At 41.5% G+C, this 26,973-nt stretch overlaps 1 protein-coding gene across 1 annotated transcript in view; it reads left to right on the top strand.

The window, feature by feature from the left end:
* Positions 1–26,973, top strand: part of thsd7ab (thrombospondin, type I, domain containing 7Ab) — a 136,490-nt gene that overhangs the window by 38,707 nt on the left and 70,810 nt on the right. Inside the window, exon 2 of the mRNA XM_084050754.1 lies at positions 21,210–22,044. Coding sequence (XP_083906880.1) covers positions 21,210–22,044 — 835 coding nt within the window. The remainder of the gene's footprint in view (positions 1–21,209; positions 22,045–26,973) is intronic.

The following is a 26,973-nucleotide window of genomic DNA, read 5'->3' on the forward strand; positions in this document are numbered from 1 at the left end:
GCATCAGCGCAGTGGTCCCAGGATAGTTTGTTATCTATAATAAGACCAAGATATTTATACTCCGTCACCACCTCTCTCCTCTGATCCTATTGTAGATGGGTGGAGGAGCATTGTGTCTAAAATCTAAAATCAGCTGTTTGGTCTTTGATGTATTCAGATTCAAATGTGAGACCTACTGTAACACCAGTTGACAAAGACATTTAGAACTGAACATGTTCAACTTCCTCCTGCTCCAGTAGCCTGAGCAAAACCTAATTATATGGTGCATCGGGAGTGGGATCTCGCGGGACCACAATCTCACAGGAGCGGGCGGTTTCTGAATTGGGTGTGGAGGGCAAGGGTCCGGGACGATTAAAAAGAAAAAAGGGTCCTGGAATAACCAAGGAGCATTGAAGAAGTCAGATACATCCCTTTCTAAACACTGGGAGGCGAAGTTTGATGGAATGCATTGAAGTCAATGAGAGTTGGGTGTGGCCTTTATTGTGACCGTTTCCCAATAATCGATTTAGGAAAATCAAAGAAGACATACCACACATTGTTTACTCTCTTTTAATATGTTTTTACGCTATATCATTTTATTGAAGTATCTAAAGACCACACAGTTTCTGACTGGGCACTATGGGCTGTCAGAGCGAGTGTACAAATGTAACCAAATGGGGTCCATTTGGTTGTACTTGTCAATTAGTGATGGCCTAATAGTCAGTCTCATAGAGGAGGAAAACATAATTTTGAAACGTTATTACGGACAGGTAATCTAAATGGGTATCTATTTATTAATAACAACAATTAACCCAGCCCTCTGTCCATGTCTCTGTGGTGCTGAAATCAAATCCTGCTCCACTCTCTCTCTCATCTTGTCTTTCTGTTTGTATTTGGGTCCCAATGATAATATTGCGGGGGCAGGCTTTAATGGTCAGAAATCCAGTGGGAGCGGGTGGGCACGAGATTAAGAAAACTACAATTGAGGGTATCCTCTACGACAACAATCCATGTATAAAATGTATAGCAAAGGTGATAGCACATTGCCCTGCGGTGTGCCAATAGAGATACAATGCACATGGCGTTGCCCTTGCCTACACTTACCCTTTGAGATCTGCAAAATAACAAAATCCAAGGAAATTAATTCCTGTATATTTTTGTAATCGTTCAATAGCAGCATCTTTTTGTGAATTGATAATGGCAGAGTAATCATCCCTACATGCTACGGGATACAGTGTGCGTCCCTTTGAGGCTATGGACCTAGAACTAGCTGTCTATTCAGCTTATGAGCTACACTACTAGACTACTAGACAATTACAATGCTCCTGTCCCTTTCAGTCTGTCAGCCAGGATTAGTGGGTAAATTGCATTAAATGAAGATATACACTTACCTTAACAATGTTACAAATTGCTTCGCAGAAGGAAAAAAACCTAGCACAAACAGAAACAATACAGATAAAGAACAGCAGAAAAAAATGAAGCAAATAAAAATAACCCAGGGAACACTAGATTAAAATGAAACAAAACAACACAAGGATCATAAAACATCAGGGATCAAATAAAGTAAAAGTTGGCTATAATGATAAAACCCGGTAATTCAAGAATTAAAAAACGCTTGAACATAGCATTTATTTTATGGCCGTCACTATCGATTCAGGGGCTGGAGCCAAGCAAATAGGGTTTAAGAAGGGGTTTAAATATCACTAATGATATAGCCTGTCTGATGCCAATAGGCAGAGTGTTCCACAGTCCGGGGTCTCTAACAACAGAGCCCGGTCAACTTTGATCACAAGCCCGCATCTAGCTAGGAACCACCAGCAGAGCTGCATCCACCGATCTCAGAGAACGCCCAGGCACATAGGGAGTTAGTAAATCCTTTCTATAATTTGGAACGAGGCCATTCAAAGCTTTAAAGGTGACCAATAAAAATTGTAAAATCAATACGGAATACGACTGGCAGCCAGTGTAAGTTGGCTAGCACAGGAATAATGTTTTCATATTTCTTGGTGCTTGTAAAAAATCCGGGCAGCAGCGTTCTGCACTAGTTGGAGCGAGTCGGTGAAGGGAGCTATACCAGACATAAAGTCCATTGCAGTAGTACAGGCAGGAAGACAAATAAAAGCATAAATAACTTACTAGGTAAATCAGTAGGAGACAACATTCGTAATATGATGACCCTTAAAACAGAGATCTGCGTCAAATGCACATTTGATCTGCATAAAAAAGACACCCTTCCATTTAATATTGCATATATATGTTACCAATGAAAAATATGACTGTCTCTTTTTTTTTTTTTTTATCTAAAACTATGCATTTAATGGTGGACACTAGAAAGTTTGTGAAGTAGGTTACTTACAGACTGAAGCTAGCTTTGCACAGCAATAGAACATTAGCTAGACTGATTAAAGACTCTGTTACCATGGACATTTTCTCTTATTTCTGTTTGGATCAATGGCATTTACACATCTGAGGTGTGCTTTATTGTGATTTGAGCACGGCTGGAGAGGCTATTGGGACCAATCAAAAACGTTGGCCGGTACTACCCATTGTATAATGCAGAATGTATCATTATAGCTATGGATATGACCTTTGTGTGGATATAGTGGTAACATTTTCAACTCTTGTACCTTATACAGTATATACTTCTGGACTACAGCAGTCTTCTCTCTTTTTTAACAAGTGTATGTGATATGTTGATAGGAGTGTGGGGTGTCCATGGTGATGTGTTAGGTTGTTTTAGGTTGTGTCATATTATCAGAAGAGTAGTTCCGGTAGGAGACACAAAGGAGACTCTTTGTGTCTCCTACCGGAACTGCTGCCGGTCATCAAATTATTAGGCTTAGGAATGCGACAAAAACAAAGTCTCCATGGGGTGACTAATCGATAGGAAAAAATCACACCCTGTGTGAAGGAAGCGGTGCCTTTGATGAGTTTATTTAATTGGGCTATATATGTACTAGAGAAACAATGTTAAATCCCTGTAAATTTATTCCAAAAATGTGTTTTACTAAACTCTGCCTCCTGGTGGCTGCACACTGCGTGTGCCGTGCTTAAACATACATACATACATACATACATACATACATACATACATACATACATACATACATACATACACACAGACACGGTCAAATGTAGAGCGGTTGGCACCGCTAAAAAGTCATTTGGGGGATGAACTATCCCTTTAAAAGAGGTCCAAATTAAAGCTCAAGTCTCCCATGCCTCTACCTTGACATCATCATTCTGTATCCCTGTTAGCATTGATCGATGTTTACAACTACTTAACTAATTATTAAAAAAGTTACATTTTAAAACAGCACACTCTACAAGCTCAGAACACATTGCAATTTTTTGTAAGCCTGTATAATATAATATCTCTTTGCCGAAAATAGCAGATATTATCTGCTATTTTCGGCAAAGAGATTTGGTATAGATGGAAGAAAGGAGGGGACCAAGTATACAGTAGACCCCTGGGGGACACCGATCAACAAAGTATATAGGGGTTAAGTGGTTAAACTGTAATTACTGTTTAGGGTTAAAATGCCAACATAACTTGATGTTATCGACTCTCAGTCCCACAGCATGGGCTATTTGGAAAACTTTACATTTTTTTTTGCTGTTTGTTTGTTTGTTTGTCTGTTTGTTTCTCCCTCGAATTGTAAGATTGTGCAAATCTAAGCTTTGGAGATGCAGAAGCACAAAACGGTTTCCAGATGGCCCTTTGTAAAGTCATTGTAAATGCCACATACAGTACAGTATCTCTATGCATAGAATAATGGTGAATTTATCTCATTGTAGTTGATCTTTTATTCTGCAGTTATATACAGTACTTGTTGGTTGCTCTTATAATTGTCAAACTGATAATGAGCATCAACGTCACAATGCTTTTATGGTTTCTTCAACATTGCTGATATTAAAATCTTGTCAGTACAAATCACTGGGGCTATTGTATGCAATTAATTGCTAACAGTAGAATATCAACAGTTTATTTCATGATGAGGAAAATCCTCATCTTGGCATCTTTCATTTAGACACTGTGCAATGGTGCTATTACAGTATGTTCCTGTTTATGTACTGCATGTCCTGAGAGCTAATTTTACATCCCACCCCTCTTTTTTTTTAAAGGGAGAGATGCAGCAGGCAGCATCTGCCAGTCTCGAGTTTCTCACCTATTGAATTGAGATGTAGAGCATGATGCATTGTGGGTATGGGGTAATCTAATCCGTGGCTCTCTGGCACTCCTGAGGGTGGGAGATCTCACCATGTGATTGGAAAATTTATCTTAATAAAGTGACAGCTACATCATCAAACCGCTGCCCCCAGAGCAACTGTGGTGCCGACACAAAAGGCACACGCAGACACACCGCTATGTGTCTACGTGCACTCTCCAGCACACATGCGTGCTTCGTTATTACAAACAGATGCACTCACAAGCGCGTGCCACTTTAGCGGTCCTTGCCCTCCATGTGTCCACACGTGCACACAGCACACAAGCATGCTTCATTATTGTAAACACTAACTCTCACAACTCAAGGCTTTGACCGATGCCAGCAGCACTGCTACCTATGTGTAAATGTGTGGAATCCCTCTTTCCCATCAAGAACAATCACACAGCATGAGTCTAATTCATAAAACATAAAGATTCTCTGCCCAGTACATGATTTTTTTTGAACATCTGTGGTTAAAATGTGATTCAAACAAAACAGCCATTGGCTGTTTACAAAATCAGAGCAGTACAATATAGAAGGTACAGTATATGATGTATAATGTGCCATTGCTTAAAACATGAAGCATGGCAGCCTTGGCAGTCCAGCAGGTTAGTAGCTGAGTGGGTAGTTAGTGAATCGAAAGGTCACCGTTTCGCCCACCGGTCCACCAGTCTATGTGTCGAAGTGTCCCTGGCCTGAGAAAGACCCCGTTCTGCTCCCTGTGTGCTGTATTAATGGCAGCCACAGCTCCTAATAGTTATGTGTAAACGCAGAGGGAAAATTCAAAATGTACTGCAGAAAATACCCTACCACTAAAGGGGACACAATTATTATCATTATCATTATCATCATTATTATTATTGTAATCAAAAGCTGCTTGCTTGATTCACCTGTTAAGTGTGTTCAACACAACTGAAGTGCAAATCCTACTCAGCCACCAACCTGCTTTCAAGACCAGGTTTTGAATTCTGCATATTAACAAATAATATAGATTGGCAAATTGGGGAATCAAGATTCTTTTGTGTGTGTGTTCCAAGCATCCATGCTAAGCTGCCTTCACCAGTCCATGTCAATGGTTGTTTCTGTACACAACCTTAACCTGCCAATACCTGCTGCTCCTCACAGACCAGGCCTTCATCCACTGGCCAGTGATGCCTAATTTATCACTTTGTATAAGTCGTATGACTTGAAATCAGCAGCTCTACCAGCTTACAACGCATTGCATCATGACATGCTGTGAGCTGGTAGATGATCTGTTTTTGGCACGGGACATTGTCTTACGATTAAGCATAAATCAGGCTTAACCCTCCTAAGCAAATCTATCCCTCCCACACTCACAAACCATCCCCCATATACTGTACCGCACACCACCACCCTTCATCCCGTTGCCCCCTTTGCCAAACTGTCACACTCCCTTGAGGGATTTTTTTCCATTGGACTGCCTCTTCAAATTTAAGTCAAACAAGACAAAACAAATATAATAAAAATGGTGGAATTGCTCTGTGGACTATACTGCTGTATGTACAAGACTGAGGTTGTACTGGGCACCTCCCCGGTGTGAATTATGTGAGAGTTTAACAGGGTGTTTTTTTTCCTGTTATACAGTAGTTTGAAAGGAAAAGAAGACATTCATCATGTTTCTTTTACCATAATATGAAAGGGCACAGCAACAACTAGAAAGGGGTGCTCCACGGGGGGCATATCTCCGGCAGGCTGGGTTGCCTAGCCACAGCTGTATAAATTGTGGATTGCAGCGTCAGGAAGAAGGGGAAATAGCATTTATGCCACATACGGTGCAACTTCGCATTTGTGGCTGGCGCCCCCTATGGGCAGAATACACTCAGTAGAGGCCCCTCAACATGCGATTCTAATTTTGGGTTGATTTGATGTTGCGTTCATGATATATGAAGTTTTTGGTACGGAATAGACCCCTCCCACTAATTTTGGAAGCCAATTACAGGAAAACCATATGGAATATCAAAACCCTGTTTGACGGTCATTGTATCACATGACACCCGAGATCATTTTCTGACAAAAATCCTGTTTCTGCAACAAACAGTGACATACTGTATAAAGTATAGCGTTTGTGGCACCCCTTGGGTCTAAGTGTAATCGCTTTTGGCTCTGTGTTGTTTAGAGGCCCCTATATGTGTGATTCATATTTTGGGTTGGTCGATCGATATGATCGACCACGCGGTCCTGATCAGCCGGCTGGAAAACTGGGTGGGCATTTCAGGCACCACCCTTGAGTTAGATCATACTTATCCGGCAGATTTGTTTTCATTGGCATCGGTGATGCAACCTCATCCGTAGCCCCCCTACATTCCGGCGTCCCCCAAGGTTCGATCCTTGGCCCCATCCTCTTCTCCCTCTATATGCTTCCCCTTGGTAACATCATCCGTAGTCACAACATCCAATTTCACTGCTATGCCGATGACACCCAATTATATCTCCCCATCACTCCAAACGACTCCTCCAGCATACCCAAACTTCACGCATGCCTAGCTGACATCAAACTCTGGATGTGTGACAATTTCCTACAACTGAATGACTCTAAATCCGAGGTTCTAGTATTTGGCCCGCCCCAGCAAAGAGCCCTGCTGGGTCTAAACCTGGGCTCTTTAGCTCCAAACCTGAAGCCCTCCATAAGGAACCTGGGGGTCACCCTTGATCCTGACCTCAATTTTGAAGGCCTTGTAAAAAAGGTCATTCAGATATCATTCTACCACCTCAGAAACATCGTGAAAATCAAGCCCTTCCTATCCACCCCCGATTTAACTAAAGTAATTCATGCATTCATCTATTCACACCTTGACTACTGTAACTCCCTATATTCCTGTCTTTCTAACAAATCAATTCAACGGTTACAACTGGTCCAAACGCTGCCGCCCGGGTCTTGACCGGCACTAGAAAGTACGATCATATTTCACCAATTCTAGCATCCCTACATTGGCTCCCAATCACTTTCAGAATTGATTTTAAAATTGTATTAATTTAAGGCCATCTCTGGTCTGGCCCCTTCCTACATCTCCGACCTACCTACTCGAGCCATATAAACCAGAGCGCAATTTGAGGTCCTCAGACAAAGCTCTACTCGAAATCCCATTCTCCCATAAAACAACAAAAGGTGATCGGTTCTTCGCTTTTAGAGCCCCGACTCTCTGGAATGCCCTCCCCTTAGAGATCAGGCTTGCAGAGTCTGTGCCCCGGTTCAAATCCCTCCTGAAAACCCACTTATATAGAGTCGCTTTTATTACCTAAAGACTTTTACCCATTGTGTCCTACTGTATTGCTGCATAATTTATTTTTTTTCTCTTTTTTTTTTTGCTTTTAATGTTTTCTTATTTTTGTGCTCTCCTACTGTATGGTGTATTTTATCGCTGTGAAGCACTTTGTAACTTTGTTTCGAAAGGTGCTATATAAATAATATTATTATTATTATGATCAGTTTATTTTTTGTAAAATAGGCCCCTTCCCCCAAACTTTGAAAGGCAATTGTAGCCAACTGAAATGGAATATAAAAAATATAGCTGCAAGCAGCGATAATACGGGGCCAGGAGAGAGAAAGAGAAATGATAATTCCTTTAACAGGTCAGTTCATGAAAGTCCTTGCGTCTTGTTTCCAATGAGGGCCTGTGAGCAATTAGGGGTTAAGAGTCTTGCTCAGGGACAAATTTCATTTCATCGACACATTTGCTGACCTGGCCCGGAATCGTACCTGGGTCAACCAGAGCCTCTGGCTCCCTAGGCGGGCTCACTAACCACTCAGCTATGGCCAACCCTCAGAGAGAGAGAGAGAGAGAGAGAGAGAGAGAGAGAGAGAGAGAGAGAGAGAGAGAGAGAGAGAGAGAGAGAGAGAGAGAGAGAGAGAGAGAGAGAGAGAGAGAGAGAGAGAGAGAGAGAGAGAGAGAGAGAGGAGAGAGAGAGAGAGAGAGAGAGAGAGAGAGAGAGAGAGAGAGAGAGAGAGAGAGAGAGAGAGAGAGAGAGAGAGAGAGAGAGAGAGAGAGAGAGAGAGAGAGATGGAAACGGAATAGATTGAAGATAGAAACGGAATAGATTGAAGAGACAGAGACATGGAAACGGAATAGATTGAAGATAGAAACGGAATAGATTGAAGAGAGAGAGAGAGCCATGGAAACGGAATAGATTGAGTCATGTTTTTTGCAATTCAACTTAAATGAGTCTGCATCAAGTGAGGCTTGAACCGGAAACCTTGCGATCGTGAGGCACTCTTAGGTAGCTGCAACACTACCTATAGTGCTATAGCTTTGTCTAGGCTGATATTGTCTGTTGAGGATCACAAACTCTTGCCTTCTGTCATGACCCAAGCCCCTGTTTCACTAACACAAAGATCACTCGTTCACAAACCATTTACCAATGAAGAAATTGTACATCTCCTCAGAACCAAAACTAGTGAAAGTAGCCGATCTACAAGCTCACAAACCATTAAAAGTTGTCAGATTGTACATCGGCTATTTTCACAATGAAGTATGTTATACATTGAAAAAACATACTCTCATTGCTATCTGAAAAGTTGTGAGATTGTAGATCAGCTATTTTCACAATGAAGTATGTAAAAAACACTCAATTAAGTATTTCATGTTATCTTTAACAATTGCAGATGTATTCATTGATAGTCATATTGTGTGAAATGCAACTTAGATGAAGTCTGCACCAAGTGAGGCTTGAACTGGTGACCTTCAGGTTGTGGGGCACACATTTAAGCGAGAAGCCACCAACAGACAAGAACATGTGAAAGGAGATCACACAGATGATACAGTTTCACGCAAATAGCTGAAAAATCCTGGGTTTAAGTGTTTTTCAAACTGCTCAAGATTGCGGACAATATAAGGGCGGTGCTTACTGGTTAACGTGATAGATGTGTTCCTCATTAGTCAAGGCACATGTGTAAGCAGGTCTAATGGCTGTCGGCCAAACGAGGCATGACTTTTGCCTGTTTAAAGTTTCAATTTTCAAAAAATTGGTTTCAGTGATATTTGGAATGGCCCTTTACATTTCTGCAAAGTTTCAAAGAATGGTAAGTCTGCATGTATGTGTTAGGGGCAGATGAATAATTGTCATAAAACTGCAATATTCATTAAAGCTTCATTTTTTCACTTATGGAAGATATTTTGCAAACGTTTTTTGGTATAGGTCCAAAGTTCATGTGTAAAAAGTTTCGTGCAGATTACTCAAAAATCCCAGGAGGAGATAGGTTTTAACTGTTTTTCATATAATTCGAAATGGTGGGAGATCTAAGGGTCAGAGGTCAAAAGTCAGAGTGTGAAAGTTGTTCATCATGAGGAGACGCATGTGTGTATTGAAGTTTTATGGCTGTAGGTAAAACAGGGCATGAGTTGTACCTGTTCAAAGTTGGCATTTTCAACTGAGTGGTATAGCGCCACCTTTTGACGAAAGATTGTGAGATTTATTTTTTGATCGTTTTTCATGACCATCTATCATATGGCCGAGTTTCATAAAAAGCGTATGCACGGTTCAGCCAGAACTGGCAAAAACGGCAGAAGAAGAAATGGAATAATGCGAATAACAATACGGGTCCATGCTGGAAGCCTGGCCCCGTAATGATACATTTTTATCACATGACAGGAGTAGTACGGTACTGTATGTGTTTTAAAGAAAATGCAAAATGGCAAAAGATCTAGTTAGGCGGAAATGGGCATGATCTCTATGGGGAGTTGCATCATGATCCAAGGAATCCATTGAAAACGCATTTTGGTTATATGACCTACGTTTCAAGAGGTATACTGTTGGCCAAAAGGTGAAGTGGGCTGGTATAGCCCCACCGCCAGACTGATTGAAAGATGTGGGGTGCATATTCTTCCTTTGCCGACTTGAAGTGTGCACAAAAACTGTGATGTTGATCTGTCCAGCACTTTCCGAGATTATCTGCGCGCACACGCACACGCACACGCACACGCACGCACGCGCTGTGAGTGTGTGTGCACACACTCACAGCGACGAGAACATAATCACTTCCCTGCCTTCCGGCCTCGTGGACATAGAGTAACTAAATTATGTAGGACATTTTTCTTGATATATTCTTCTAGGGAGTTTCTTAATAAATCAAAAAAAGAATAATACAAAAATACTATGTGACTGATGTTTTGACTATTGATTATAGCATAGACCATAGAGACCAAACAACTATTCCCAATTCAATATAATGTAGACCTACAGCATGTTTTCCTCCTCTGTACTGTACCTGGGGGGGCAAACCTTATTAGTTGGAGTGGCTGGATCATAACAAATGCAGTAGCTGTACTAGTGATTTGTGGCCAGTTAGTCACTGCTGTCATACAGCTGGCTTGTCAGAGTGGTGTGATGGGCATGTTGAATACAGCTCTGCACAGCATGATTGAGGCGCCAATCCCTGCCCCATTATTTAGTGCCAGTGGCGATGGCCTCCCCTGAATCCCTCAATAAACTAGGGCAACTAGAGCTCAGGTCAACACTGAAGTCCACAAAAATACCCAGAGATGGTGCAGTGGGCTAGACCTCCTCCCTGAGTCCATATGAACCTCTGCTGCGCTACCATCAAATCCCCTCAAAGCCTTCTCACCTGTGTCTCCCCAAAGGGACATCCATCTCAGCTATCCTATTACCTCTATCTATATAGAAAATCGCACCCTGTGTGAAGGAAGCGGTGCCTTTGATGAGTGGCCTCCTGGTGGCGCTATAATAGGGCGGGGCGGGGCTTCAGCAATTAATGCTCGTCCCTAGTGGTGGTGTAAGTCCACAAACCAAATTCGGACTTGGTGGCATGCTGCTAACTGGAGTTATGGCTGTTTGTAGCCCAGCCAATGGCAATACAGAGGGGGCGGGGCTTCAGCAATTAAAGCTTGTCCCTATTGGTGGTCAAAGTTCACGTGGTAAATGTGTATTTGGTAGCATGCTGCAAAGTGGACTTATGGCTGTTTAAAGCCCAGCCAATAGGAAGACAGAGGGGGCGGGGCTTGCTACATTTCAGTTCGTCCCTATTGGTGGTCTGAGTCCACGTACCAAATTTGTACTCAGTAGCATGCTGTGAACTGGAGTTATGGCTGTTTAAAGCCCAGCCAATGGGAAGACAGAGGGGGCGGGGCTTATGTAATTACAGTTGGTCCCTATTGGTGGTATTAGTTGGACTTGGTGGCATATGCTGCAAACTGGAGTTATAGCTGTTTAAAGCCAGTGGCCTCCTGGTGGCGCTATAATAGGGCGGGGCGGGGCTTCAGCAATCAATGCTCGTCCCTATTGGTGGTCTAAGTCCACATACCAAATTTGGACTTGCTGGCATGCTGCGAACTGGAGTTATAGCTGTGTAAAGCGCTGTTTAAAGCCAGTGGCCTCCTGGTGGCGCTATAATAGGGCGGGGCGGGGCTTCAGCAATCAATGCTCGTCCCAATTGGTGGTGTAAGTCCACATACCAAATGTGGACTTGCTGGCATGCGCACTGCAGTTATAGCTGTGTAAAGTGCTGTTTAAAGCCAGTGGCCTCCTGGTGGCGCTATAATAGGGCGGGGCGGGGCTTCAGCAATCAATGCTCGTCCCAATTGGTGGTGTAAGTACACATACCAAATTTGGACTTGCTGGCATGCTGCGAACTGGAGTTATAGCTGTTTAAAGCCCGTGCTCAAACGGACATCCGGGCTCAAACGGACATAACGGACAAACGGACATACAGACGGACATAGTCAAGTGTAGTGGCCTCCTGGTGGCGCTATAATAGGGCGGGACGGGGCTTCAGCAATCAATGCTCGTTCCTATTGGTGGTCTAAGTCCACATACCAAATTTGGACTTGCTGGCATGCGAACTGGAGTTATAGCTGTGTAAAGCGTCCGGGCTCAAACGGACATACGGACGGACATAGTCAGGTGTAGAGCGGCTGGCACCGCTAAAAATACATACCGTTGGAGAGTGGTCCGCCCGCTCAACTTGTGATGAAAAACAAACAGAGCCATTGTAGTGTTGTTATATCCATGACTTTTTAAAATGTATTTTCAGAGAGACGGTCGACATTATATCCATGACTTTTTAAAATGTATTTTCAGAGAGATGGTCGACATTATATCCATGACTTTTTAAAATGTATTTTCAGAGAGACGGTCGCCATTATGCCGTTTATTTACATTCCACTCAACGCATTTTACTGGCTTATGCATGTGCAGTCAAGCATTGTGCTTTGTTCACAACATTCATGTGTTTTGTCATTGAGATTTTGAGGCATTTTAAACGAGTAGAGCTTATGAGGTTTAGTGATTGTTTTTGTATAGAAACTGACAGCTTTGACATTTTTCATGACAGCTTTTCACACAGACCAGTGCTTTTGACCTTTGGAAATTAGCCTGGCTGTGTTGAACACTGCATTTTGACACGAGAATGGATGAGTTGAAGAGCAGTGGAAGACAACATCTTGTCATTGTTGACATGAAAGCAAATTAAAATGCAACCTGCTGCTTGAATGCAGTAAGCCATCATGGTTTGCTACGGATCCAGATATAAGCATCAGTGTTGAGCTATTGCTGCTCTTTGTCTCCCTGCACCCCCAAGAGAAACTGCTTAGGAATTTATAAGGAATAGTCTTGAATGGTATTTTGTGAGAGACTTCAGCCTATCGTGTTACAGTATGTACAGTATAATTAGTTTGTAATATGTATAACCTTCATTTCTGTTCATGTATTCAGTTTTATTTTCATAATATCCAATGTTTCAAAGGGTTTATGCACATGATACAGTTAATTAGTTACAGCAATAATCATAATTTAAGATCACGCTGGGATTTAAGATCACACTACCCTCCTTTGAAAAAAAGAAGTATTTAACATTGTATGATTAACACTAGCCTCCCAGTTAGATGCAGTGCTTTGTGTTGGAAATGCTGAATCAGAATCATCAAAGAAGCCCCTTCATAACCATGTCAGCACTATTGTGGTATTGTAGCTAATGGAATTCACATCAAGTGTTCCAGGAAGTGCTTAAGTCAATGGATCATGGCTTAGTGAGATGCAGCCGAGGGCACTGATCACACTGAATGCTGGCCGGGGTTAACAATCATCCTTGAATGTTAAGCAGCTTGGTTTTCTTTCCGATGTTGAGTGTTACCCTCTGGTCTTTTCTCTTTTCCCTTGGATATGGTTTGCTCTTTTCAGTGCTTACCCTCCAAATGGTCTTCCAAATGAAAACCCTACTGCACACATTTGCCCAAAATGAAACTTTTTTTTTGACAGCATTCCATGAGGATTCACATTTCAAGATTCTATGTCTGCGTGAGGGATTGTTATCTTATTGTTGCTAACTGTACACCCTCTACAAACAATACACAGTCGGCCTTGCGTCATACACCACATTGTTTGCTAGCTTTTGGCAAACATACTCTACTGAGAATAATGTGACTTAGTTACAAGGCATGTTCAGTGTGGTAATGTTTATCTCTGCCAAAGGCCATGCAAACATGCAATTATGTTGGTATAACTGTAGTGGTTTGTTTAATCTAAACTACAACTCAACACAACCCACATTTTTTTTGTATTACATTTTTATACGGAATAACCGAAGGCCGAGCCATCTAGAACAGGGTTTCTCTGTATGTCTTTATGTTGGCTATCTGTGTCTGTCCCCAGTCCCACAAAAGTAGACCAATCACAGCTCACACTGCTAGGTGCATGACACAAAACACAACCACCTCCAGCCATGAACAAAGTCGCTCGCACGGAGGCGCGAGTGGAGTGAGCGAGTGTGGAATTTGGGGTAATGGAATTTGGCACCAGGAAATACCTTATGAAGTGAAAATCAAGTGAAACTCAAAGGCTGTGAAAGTTGTATTACAATTATAATATATGTACATTTGTTTTTTACTAATCTAATCTAATACACCAACATTGACCTTGGGAAGCACCTTTGTCCTTATACTGTAGGTGAAGTAAGATAGCTTTTTCCATATGGCCAAATCAGACGTACAGTACTGTAGAACGTCCCACAAGCAGGGAGCCTACAGTATATATCGTAGCTTCTCTACTGAACACTGCATTGTGATTTGTGGGGCTTCGTGCACAAACTGCACACGTATTAACTTGCTATCAGTAGCTAAAGACTGGACAGGGAGGCCATGACATTATTAGATTCTACTCTTGTTCTTTGTTTTTTGCAACTCAAGCTCCACTATCGTGTTTTCTTTTATTCTTACAAACTAAAAGCAACAAAATAAATGTGACACCTGGAGATAAAGATAAAGAAAACCTTGTTGTTCATTAAATTTAACATCAAATGGAAATTTGCCTTTGGCATACTGGCAGCCAGTATACAAACAATAAAAAAACATAATTAATACATTAGAATATATGTACATATAAAATGCATTCCCACAACACAACAGCAGTGATCATGGGCTGTAGGGATTAGGTGGTAGGGCTATTTAGACATTTCCTTTCTACTGCAGATGGCACAAACAAAGTCCTGTGTTAATGTTGTTAAAAGTGAGAACACTCTCAGTGAGAAGTTCATGCTAGTAAACACACCCTGACCATGGTCTACACTAATAGTATAGACCATGGTCAGGGTGTGTTTACTAGCATGAACTTCTCAGTTTCCTGAAGTCAATGACCTGGTGCACTTCCTCCCCACTCATGATAACAGGCCTAAAGATGGACCCTGTGCCCTCTGCTCCTGTCCTACCTCCCAAATACAGCTCCTTGGTCTTAGTGACATTAAGGTCTGGAAGGACTGGAAACATCCTGCAGGCAGGCAACCAAGGCCATGTCATCAGCATACTTTATGAGAGAGAAATCTTTGTTGTTGTATTGTAACTCATTTGTGTGTATAGGGAGAATAAAGAGAGGAGATAAAACACCCCCCGTGGAACGCCAGTATTCAAGACAAGGCAGTCATAAAAGGTGTTATTAAGACAGACTTGTCAGGGTCTTTCTCTCAAAAACTCCCTGATGCACAAAATGAGGTTTACTACTAACGTTCAGGTCATGCAGGCGTCATAGGAGAAAATGGGGTTGGACCGTATTAAAAGCAGAGACTTATGAAGCATAGCGACTTATGAAGCAAGGCACGGAAGACGCAAAAGCTCAGCTGTAATCAGCTGTCAGTCTGCTGATTGCTTTCAATCAGCCTCGCTTTCCTACACACCAATCACACCTCATGGGGGGGATTTTGCATAGCGTTAGCGTTCCCTGATTTTGCTTAGCATGCTGCTTAGCAAAATTTAGGGAACATCTTAAAGAGCGTTTAACTGTATTCCATTTATTGCAATAAATGGATAAATCTACTTTGACGTGAGTGTTCCTGACTGAACTATAAAAAGTACACAGACATATGTTTTAGGCTTGTCTAGGTGACTACCGGTACTGTATGTATTTTATCCAACAGAGTAAGAGTGGCATCCTCTACACCTCAACTAGCTCTATAAGCAAACTGCATGGGGTCCATGAACTTAGCTGTTTGCAATGAGAGTTCCTTACTCACTACACGCTCCATGCATTTGCTTAATATAGGAGGGAAATTGGTCTAAAATCATTTAGCAACTTTGCCTGTGTAGTTTTGGGCACCGGGACAGTGGTTGCCGTTTTCCAAGCCTGGGGGACAAGGCTGATATTAACAAACGTCTGGAATAGTTGGGTAAATATGGGTCCCAATTGGGTGGCATATTCTTTCAGCACCCTTCCCTTGAGCCCATCTGGCCTGGGAGTTTTGTGAGGATTGACCTGCTGGAAGATTGAAATTACATCCTGTTCCTTTGATACCACAGGGGCAGGTGTCATCCCTGCACAAACAGAGTCACATTCATCACTGAAGTCATGTTTGTCAAATCTAGAATAGAAAATATTCAGATCATTTGTTTCCTACCCATCGTTGTGTTCAGTCCCCTCCAAGCATCCCTAGTTCCTCCTATTCAACTTTGTCTTCATAGTCTGTTTTTCCTTTCTTAATCATACGACTTATTTCCTTCTCTAGATCTCTCACTGTTTGCTGGTCTCCCTCCAGGAATGCTATTTTCGGAGGTGGAAGTGTTAGGGAGGAGGAATCTATAACAGATTTCACACCAGCAGTGTCATTTGGCTGCCTACGTTCTGAGAATGTTGCAAGGTTCAATGCAGTCAATAGAGAGGAGCAACCAGTGTTTTTTCCCACTGAGTCGGGGTCGAGCCAGCAAAACGCGAAGCATTAAAGTAGAGAAAACCTCCACTGTTACACAGAGTGACAAGCCAATATAAGAGCGAGCTGTGCTATATAACAGGCGTGGATCAGGCACATGACACTACAGAGAAAAGACTACTACACAAAAGTAGCGAATATCGATAGTATAGTTTTAACCGTTAAAACCAGGAAAGCATCTGTGTCACTTTAGATTTTTGCGTTGGCTATTCAAAAATAGCAGATATACAATCTCACAGCGTGTCACTTCATGCCGCGCTGCGGGCTTGTACATCTGCAATTTTTGAACATTTGTGGGAAATCTTGAAAGTGTGAGAACTACTGATTCAGAAGGCAATTTGTAGAATCGGCCTCAGGTCTTTTTAAAATAGGAGTTGCAGGTGTGAAATTAATCAAGATTGAGCAACTTCATGGCCTATTTATTGTCTAAAATGCATGCAGTGTTCACAAACAAGCTGCCAGAGTCTGTACTTCTCCTCCCTGTCTGAGAACCCCTCAGCCAGGTGCATCTGCTGGCTTTGATCCGCTAGGACCACATGGAGCTCACGCTGGGCGTGGACTGACACCGCTTGAGATGGTCAGACAAGCCAGGTTTCCTTTTATCTTCAGTTTGACAAGAATTTCTCTTTAACTGCACCTGTGTCGTGTGGCACTTCATTAAGGAGCATGCTAATGCATTATGTACAGTGCATGTTTTCCATTCAATTAGATACTGTGTATGTGCATTGCCTTCACTTCAAATGCATTGCCTTGCAATGTGTTTGAAGTGAAAAGGCAATGCTTCTGGCAGCTGTCACATAGTGAGGATGGTATTGAACTTGCCAGCAAGGGCCTGTCTTTGTGAGTGAGATGCTGTGGATTTGATCAATAATAATCAAACACAACCAAGATAGACACACTGTGACCCCTTCCTTAGTGAGGCAGACCTTTTTAGGATACAGAAAGGCGCTCTTCATTTAATCAGTAAATATAGGGGATACAGATATTTCCACCGTGGAGATATTACTCAAATTATTATCTCTTTCTGTGATAGGTGGAGTCATTTGGCTTAATTCTCTTTAACTATGAGAGTTAAAATAACACTGAGGATTTGACTGTGCAGGGGACCAGTTAAGACCAATGGACATTGTGTGAAAGTGTGAGTGAGCATGTCCCACTTTAAACCACTAAGCTCAGAATTGTGAATTTTTGCAGAGGGTATTTGAGTTACTAACAAGATCCCCCCCCCCCTCCTGTGTTAATTTAAGTCTGTTGAATCACAAATTGAAGAATTAACACTGAGGATTTTACTATGTACATTTCTGCTCTCAATTCTTTTTTGAGTAACCACATGGCCAATTACTCTATATACAGTAGCCTACCGGTAAATAAAAATGATTCATGGTTTAATTACAAAGTAAGATACAGTAATTACCCAAAAAGTCTCACTATGTAATGTTTTATCACCACAACAGTCGTCTTTGTTCATAGTATGAGAGTTGCCTGTCAAACAAACAAACAAATGATATGGACTGGATTTATGGTATCACACGCCTTATGGGAGAACTTATACCATAATACCAAGCAATATGTTGACTTGATATCGAATGAACATTCTTCTGTTCTGTATTTTATTTACTTTATGGAAATTCAATATTAGCTCTAGCGAGACCATTCGGTTTTCATAGCAGCACTGCACACACACACACACACACACACACACACACACACACACACACACACACACACACACACACACACACACACACACACACACACACACACACACACACACACACACACACACACACACACACACACACACACACACACACACACACACACACACACACAGAGAGAGAGAGTACATAATGGCCATAGAGAGGAAACCTCAAAGCAAGCTGCCAGTCCTCTGTCAGAGAAAATAAATATCTCTGGCATTTCATTGACTCACACAAGCAGTCGAGAGGATTAGTCTGGGGAATGCTGCAGATATTTTACTCCCTTGTATCTTTTGTGCTGAATACCCAAGACACATCTTTTCTAAGGGGTATTAAATAAAGCTTTGCTTGATCTGTAGCTAACGGATGCCCAGACAACCCCTGAATCACAAATATGTGGTCACGGTGTAACATGTATCATCCACTCTTGCAGCAGGACATTGATCCGGTGTGCTGATATAGGGAGAGAAGTCCTTTGAGGTTGCGGCAGGGCCTGCTGACAAGACATACTGATTGAAGCCAGTCACCACACCAGCAACAGAGATGAGAGATGGGAACTGTTTACAGGTTGTCATCATGAGGCTGTAGACCTCTATGGAAATATATACTCCAGATTTCTGCTAGTCAAGGATTATTATTATACTTCTGCATGAGGACAATAGCTTGACCTCTGTGAGAAAACATGATGAAAGCCACATCCTTCTGCTCATTGTCCACTGGCCACTACACACTAAGTGCTACGTACCTGACTGAAAGCTACAATTTAATGAATTCAGTTGGCCATGGGAAGGAAGCAATTAAGGTGACATGAAGCATCTCCCTTGTAGTGTCCCTCGCCTGTGAATAACAGTCATTTGTCTGTACCTATTTTCTGCATTCAATACTTCCTCCCATACTGTCTCTTTACTAACTATATTATCGATATTCGCTGCTTTCGTGTAGTTGTCCTTTCTCTATCTTTCCTGGTTTGAATGGGTTGAGTAGGTGAATCAGTGAGAGAGGGGAGGCGACCATTTGGAGAGAACCCACCACTTACACAGCCCTGGGTAGGCCACCTGGCCTGGCGGAAATATGCGTTCTATGAAGTGCAAATTTCCAGTCTTTTTCCTGATCTGTTGGGTGACACAGTTGATAGACATAATATTCTCTGGCTGGAATGTATTTCTCATGGCAATATGGGGCTTTAAAGACACTTGAGAATCAAGCCAAAGACCCAAATATTTAAACTCCTCCTATAGCATGGCAGTGTTCGTGGGTTAAAGTCACACTGAGAGAACATGTCCTAATTTCTTGCACATGAATTTTAAATGTGATGAGGCCTGTTGGAGGCTTTGAGGCACAGTAGGCGTTTAATTCAGCATCATCGATCTCATTGTTCTTCCCACTGCACCTGCAGGAGGTCACTTAACCACTTAAACCCTGTACTTAGTGGACCGTAATTCCCATGGGCCCTATACTTAGTGGACCATATTCCCATGGGCCCTATACTTAGTTGACGGTATTCACATGGGCTACACTAAATATTTTCACTGAATATTTGCCCCTGAATATGGATGCTAATAGGGTTTAGGTGGTTAATTCGGCCTAACATCGACGACTTTATCATAATGGTTTGCGTTTTGTTTCTCTTGGTGGTCCATACTCAAACCTCAGTCCATAAAGGACATAAGTTATTACTTTTAAGTCATGATCCGGAGAAAATAAATCACTTTTTTTGGGGTGATCTCGACGTAAACAAGATTTTTTTTATTATTGTATTATATCTCCGCTGTCGGGCAGAAACCAGCTATGTCCAAAATATTAGCTTTTCAGGAAATGAAAAAGAAAAAACATGTTTTTAGAACAACACAATACTGCCTCATCAAAGTCGGTATGATGACTTTCTACATTGTCAGATACTTGAATGTGTCCTTATATTATCATCACTTTACACAAATACAGCTCAAGTGGAGGAGGGTTTTGACCATTAATCTGAAGATTAATTAATGGAGATTAAGAGAAAAAAAAAGTTTTCTGCCCGACAGCAACGATATGTCCTCAATGGACCTCTGTTAACTACTGGTTCAGAATATAAAACTCCTTCATCCACAGTAACAATATTATTTATTTTCTGTACATCCCTAGTTCTCAACGTGGGGTCCGGGGACCCCCAGGGTTCCTTGGGGGTTCCAGGGGGTCCACAGCTAAATGATTGGTAGTTACTGTGTGAACCAAATGGACTCTCACGGGTTTGTAACTGAGAGTGTAAAATGGAACCAAATGGGCCCTTACCATTTAGCTCTCAGAGTTCAATTAACACTGAGGATTTTATAGTCTAGAGAGGAGTCCCAGAGATGCAAAATCATATCAAGTGGGGGTATGTGGCCTTAATACATATCAAACTGCGGGTCCTTGACATTAAAAAGGTTGATAATCACTGGTCTAAATTACTGTAAGTGTGTTAAGTGTTACTGGATGTACACTGTGTTATAATACTGATATTCTCTGTTCTGTTTTTGCGGGTGGTGCTCTGATAGAGTAATGCTTTTTATATTATATCATTTGTGTTTCATTGTCGAAGAAATAACCATTATTACTCTCAGTTCACCAATACCACCCAGTACAATCCTTTAACCACTTATCAGCCCTATTTTATACTTTGTATCTTCATACGACGGTGTCACGTGGTGAAAATAGCCAATCTACTGTACAACCTCGCAACAAACATTTGAACATTATTTTACGTTTTATGATTTCTGCCTATAGTCAAATCAAATGTGCGTAACAGATCAAATAAAAAACATTGTAAATATTAATGAAAGGAAAAAGGACGCTACTTTTTTTAAACACAAAGGGGGATTTAAAAAAAAAATTGACATAAAAAAGGAGTAGTGCTAAAACCTAGGTAAAGGCAATGCTAAAAAGGTGTGCCTTTAAGATTTCTTTTAAAACTGTCCATGGATTCAGAGAGCCGCAGGTTCACAGGCAGACTGTTCCACATTGTAGGACCATAGCAGCTGAAAGCTGCTCCCTTAATGACATGCCAAAAATAGGGACACCAGGTTGAAAGTGGTTAAAGTCTTAAATTAACGCAGGATTTTACTGTGCACTCACTGATGAATCTAAAACGTGTTTAATTCCATTACCTGAATGTAACTGGTGCTAATGTCTTCTGTTCCCTAGGGCCGTGGGGAAGATGTATGAGCAGTGACTGCGGTCCAGGTGGCAGCCAGAGCCGGGCCGTGTGGTGTGCCCATGTGGAAGGCTGGACCACTCTCCACACCAACTGTGATCAGGGCCAGAGGCCTTCCAACCAGAGGAACTGTTTCCGTGTGTGCGACTGGCACAAGGACCTTTATGACTGGCAACTGGGTGCCTGGAACGTGTGTATGCCAGTGGCGGCAAGGACTTTTGGGGCCCTGCGGCCCACCGTATGCGCTGGGGGAGAGGAGGGCATTCAGACACGGGACGTGGGCTGCCTACTTAAGGCAGATGGGTCGCCAGCAGAGGATGCCATCTGTGAGTACTTTGAGACCAAGCCTCGCTTGGAACAGGGATGCCTGATCCCTTGCCCTCAGGATTGCGTGGTTTCAGAGTATTCCCCGTGGACTTCCTGCTCCAAAACATGCGGGACAGGCCTTAAGAACAGGGTCCGCAGTGTACTGGTTCCCCCGCTCTTTGAAGGGGCCGCCTGTCCCAACCTGACTGAGTTTCAGTCCTGTAAACTGGGGGCTTGCAAGGGTCCCGAGGGTTTGTTAAGTTTAAGGATCGGGCCGTGGGCCCCCTGTGCCATGCCGCAAACCCGGACAGTGCGTCAGGCTAAGCGGAGGAGAGGTAAAGGTCCGGGGAGCAGGGAGCGAACTGGGGCCAAAGACCCCGAGACGAGGGAACTAATCCAGAAGAAACGGACGAGGAATCGTCTGAACCGCCAAGAGAGTCCATTCTTTGACGTCCAGGTGGGCTACCAGACACGGGAGGTGATCTGTGCACACAGGAACGGGAGCACCTTAGGAATCCAGTGAGTTGCATGATATAGTTTTTATTTAGTAGTCATTGCCATCTGTCGCTTTTTCAGTTACGTATATAGCATTGCTCCATGTTACATAAATAGAGTTTAGATTAGACGGTTCTCACTTCGGCAAAGGTGAGAAATCCTTCCAAATTATTTTTATCATCAGGGACTATAAAAAGAAAAAGATCTACTGTAAATGCTCTTGTGCACAGTTTATACAGAAACAGCTTTGCATTTCTTATTAACTTTAACCTTTTAACCAATTTTAGGATTTTTTTTGTGTGATTCATTCATTATTCTGAGTGTTTAACTCTTTTTTTCCTTTCTTTTTGATAAGAACCACCAAGGATCTGATATATAAATGGCATAGATATTGCAGAATACTCCTCACGTTCACGCAATTACCTGTTAGCCTAGAAGCCCAATAAGTATTGGGCCAAGTATGATCATCAGTTGATCCTTCATCTCACTCTCAGAGGTTGGCAGGTGGTTGAAATGGTTATCTGGTGTCTTTCTCTCTGCTTTGCTAGAACAATAATGCCTAATTTATACTCCATCATACGATGTGTCCTATACCGAAAATAGCATATCTACAAGCTCACATACTCCCACGTGAGCTTGTAGATAGGCAGTTTTAAGCGTGGGACACTGTTGACTCGTATGACTAAATCTAAATTAGGCTTAAGGCCCTACTAATACCGTCAATCTGATGTCTACGATGGAAATGGCAACATAAAGTTATAATACTGCAATCATGTTTCACAGTGTGACTTCACTTTTAGTCAGTGATTTATTCCTAACATGTTCCTTCCAAAACTAATCACTCAAGATGCCAATGCACACACACAGAAAAAGTCACTGCAACACACAACCACATGAAACAAAAAGCGCTGCCAGTGACTGAGACCAGCTTTCCACAAAACACTCAGAAAAGATGATCAATAGATTCATACAGTTCATAAAAAAAAAGGTCAAAGATACGGAAATAGAATTGGAAGATCCTCACTGGGCAATATTCCTAAAACAATACTGATATAAGGTATAGGCCATGGGGTGACCCAAATGGATTTATTTGTCCCAAGTTACAAACACTTGTGTCATCCTCACATCCAAAAACAACAATGTTCCGGTGATGCAATTAGTATTTGAAAGGATTTGTTCTCTTTAGTGAATCAGTAGTAACAATTTGACTCCAATGATTTATGAACAGGAAACTGAACAAGTAAGTAGAGTTGTGAACAATATCCCGTCAACTAAAGCAGTCATTGGCTGAATAAGATACTTAAGTAGTTACGTTCCTTGACTGAGAAGAATCATGTAACCCCAATTACTCTTGGACCCTGTTCATCAAACGTAGCTACAATCATAGAAATTAATATAATTAATTGCATAAATAGAAATTGTTGTCTCTGTTGAGTAACTTTGAGAGACGCAATTTCTACAAACGTGTCAAACCTTCCTTCGCTGCAGGTTAGACTGAATGGTATTCAACAAAGAGAAGTACTGTACATGGCTCTCAGTATGTTGTTGTTTTCAATTTTCTCTTTATGGTATGGCAGCTTCTTACCCTCTACTTTATACCTTTTAATGGGGGTACGTGTACCACTAGGGCTACGTGGAGGCACGTGAGAGAAAGTGTGAAATGTAAGATTATTTTTTTTACTATAATGATACATCCTTGACAAACTTTGTTTTAATCTGAAGAGTAAAAACTGGAATAGGAAAGCAATACTTATTTGCACATAATTTGAACATATCCTGATTCACTAAGCTGTTCACGCCCAGATTTTGTACGTATCGGAATTTATGCAACCTCCCACGTCATGAGTCTGATTCAAGGCTGTACACGCTGTTTGGTGAATCGCACGTCAGTTTGTGCTTATCGAAAATACACGGCCCTTTAGTCACTTTATTTAGACAATATTTACGAACAGCTTAGTGAATCAGGCCCATGACATCAAAACTGTACTTACTGAAATTGTATGGCCGCAGTGTAAAATGAATCTGCTCAGGGTGCACTAATTGCAAACTCTTTCACTCCAATTCTTTGTAATTATATTCTTCAAACGGTGGGTTGTTGTTCATTCATAGCATCAGATATGGTTTTCTCTAGCAGTGTTCTAAGCAAAATGTTGGATTCCAGTAAAGGTGATACTTGGATTCAGAGAAAGGGGGTAGGTACTGCAGCCAAAAAATACAGTACTTTACAAGTACCACATTTGTCCCACAAGACAAGAAATTTCTGCAGTAACATTTTTTGAAGAGTGAACTTATTATTACAAGCATATCATGAAACATCATGATAACATAATCACAATCTCTTAATGCTCTTTAACACACAAGAGAGAGTTCTTGCCACGGCTCTGCCAATAACCCCGATAAAGCACGACCACGCGTGACTTATTGCTTTTTTAAATGGTTACCAAATGTGGCAACATGAAAATCATGGACATATTCCAATTAAGCTTTGAATGATTTCATTAGAAGAATAATTTCTATAAGAAAGCAGTCCCCGACTGTCTGCTTTTAAACAAAGCGGCATGGAACAGCATGGAAGCTCCCGATTATCTATTAACAAACTTTTAAACTATCTATGAAATGAATCAATATTGAGCACCAAGACACTGTGTATTGGCTACATAATCACTGCTGAATTGATTTGCCCTTTTATTTATTTATTTTTATTTTGTTTTCCATCGGCCCTGACAGACTGTGCACCTATGATCAATTCATTAAGATTGGGCATTATACATCTACGATGTTGGAGAAAAAAGTGCTGACTACACTATGCAATTTTAAGATTCAGTATACTGAAAGAACCATGCGATCGATAGGCACTGTCCAATTTTCAGACACACCCAAGGTTTATGCTGACCAATGGAAAAAGTGGATGCCCTAGACAGTCAATTAGTGTATCACAATCTCTTAATGCTCTTTAAACTTTGATATCATGTCAAAGTTTAAACTGCATTAATTGATTATTATTTCAGATGATGATTTCAAGTTTAGTTTTGATCTATAATAATAAATGCTTGATCCGTCCCAATGGAATTCTGAAAATGCTTTAGTCATTCAGTCTTGTCACTGGGAGATTCCATGGGTTCTCTGTCAGATTTCTGTCCCTTGAGTGACAATAACTTCAAAATGTCAATGCCTCTCCTTCAGAATCTTGGCTTTCACAGCATCTCTCACCTCCAGGAAAGTATCAGTGACAGTATGAATAATGCAACCCTTCATTCACATTATGTATTTGTCACATGCCACATAGGCTTAGATCTGATCAATTATGTACTAAATCTGTTCATTAATGCATTGTTGGTGCTAAAGTCTCAGCAGTGACTGGGATCAAATATTTCAAAGGATCCGCAAAAACAGCTCTCATGCCCATAGGAACATAAATATTAATCCTTGTATTGTTTATTTATGGTTCTGAAATATTCATACTTGTTTTTTGAAAAGTGGAACTAACTTCCCAGTGCAGCAATAACCCAGTCAATTCCTTGCCAGACATTCTCTGAACATCTTGCTCTCTTCATTTCCAATTTTGTTTGATGTACATCTGTCATTGGCTCTTCTCTCTTTGAGAAGTCCTTGCTTCAACCTAGGCCAGCGCCTTTGAAGTAGAACCCTGACACTGAAACCACTTAGCATGTATCATATAAGGTGATTGCATTTAATGAGTATCCCATACTGTATGGTGCCATTATTATGATTCTCTTCTCTTCACACATTTATTTGACTATTTTTGCCAAGGCACTGAAATTCTAGAGAGGCTTACGTTACGGTACTTACTGTAGTCCCTTGAACCCACATACAGGAGTAGACAGTTCGAATGGCAAAATGTTTTGTTGAATGCAGGTAATGAGCGTGCAAGTGTTGAAATGTGGATAATTCTTTCATCTGGAAGCAGTTGGACTGCATTGTTAACTGTCCTCATTCTGTCTAAATGACAGAAGTTAAGAAATAATGGCGTCTTTAAACCCTTCAACTCTTGTTGGCAATAGCCATAACAAATGCCAAATGCTTAGAGAATCCAGCTGCTTTAGGCCTTTTCAGTAAAGTTCCATCAGGGGCGCGGAAATGGAGCCATCATGTTAGTGATTACTTTTCTTATTTTTCTTTTCTTTTTGCTTTCCAAATGCAAAACAAACCCAAACACCAAGTTTAGAAGGACAAGAAATCCATCAGAAGAGTTCCAGTGTTGCTCTATAGCACCACATCACAAGGCTGCAGCTAGGTGGCCTAATCTGTAAAGACACAGGAGTTAAACAACATAAATAAATAACACCAGGCTCACACAATTCCTTATTTTTACCCAAAGTTTGAGGCAGTGGAGGTGAAGTGTGGCGGCGGCGTCTAAATGAGATCTTTCTAAATGAAGCAGAGCTGTAATTAGCACTAATAGCTCGTCAGCTGCATCGCCTCTAGGGTAAAAGACACGCCGACAGAGAGGAACAGAAAGTGCTCGGCTTTAGTTAGAACAAATTCCTAATGATTCAGAAGGGGGCCCAAAGAGGCCTGGTTGCTCATTAACTGCTAAATACTAGTGGAATGATTAAAAGATGGCTGTCAGTGATAGATTATCCCATGGTTTGTGGCATGGACTTAACACATGAAGACATAAATATACCTTGTGTGTTAGATTTTATTACTGATATGAAACTGATTATGCAGTGATCGTGGTAATGAGACTATAGCAACTGACTAATTACAGTGCCAGTTAGTGGCTCATATTCTTCTGTCAGTGTGGTCAAGGACACTGCTCTGCTGGATCCACTTGCTCACCTGTGGTAGCCGGCAGGACTAGATCCGTTCTGTTCCAACACATTTTAACCTTTACAACTTTCCCAATATTTTGTCTCAAGGAAATGAGAAAGGATCCTTTTTAAAAGAAAGAAATGAGAACCTCTCCACCTTGTAATTAAAAAAAGCCTT

Source organism: Gymnoscopelus microlampas, assembly GCF_963454915.1.
Source record: "Gymnoscopelus microlampas genome assembly, chromosome: 3".
Classification (NCBI taxonomy): domain Eukaryota; kingdom Metazoa; phylum Chordata; class Actinopteri; order Myctophiformes; family Myctophidae; genus Gymnoscopelus; species Gymnoscopelus microlampas.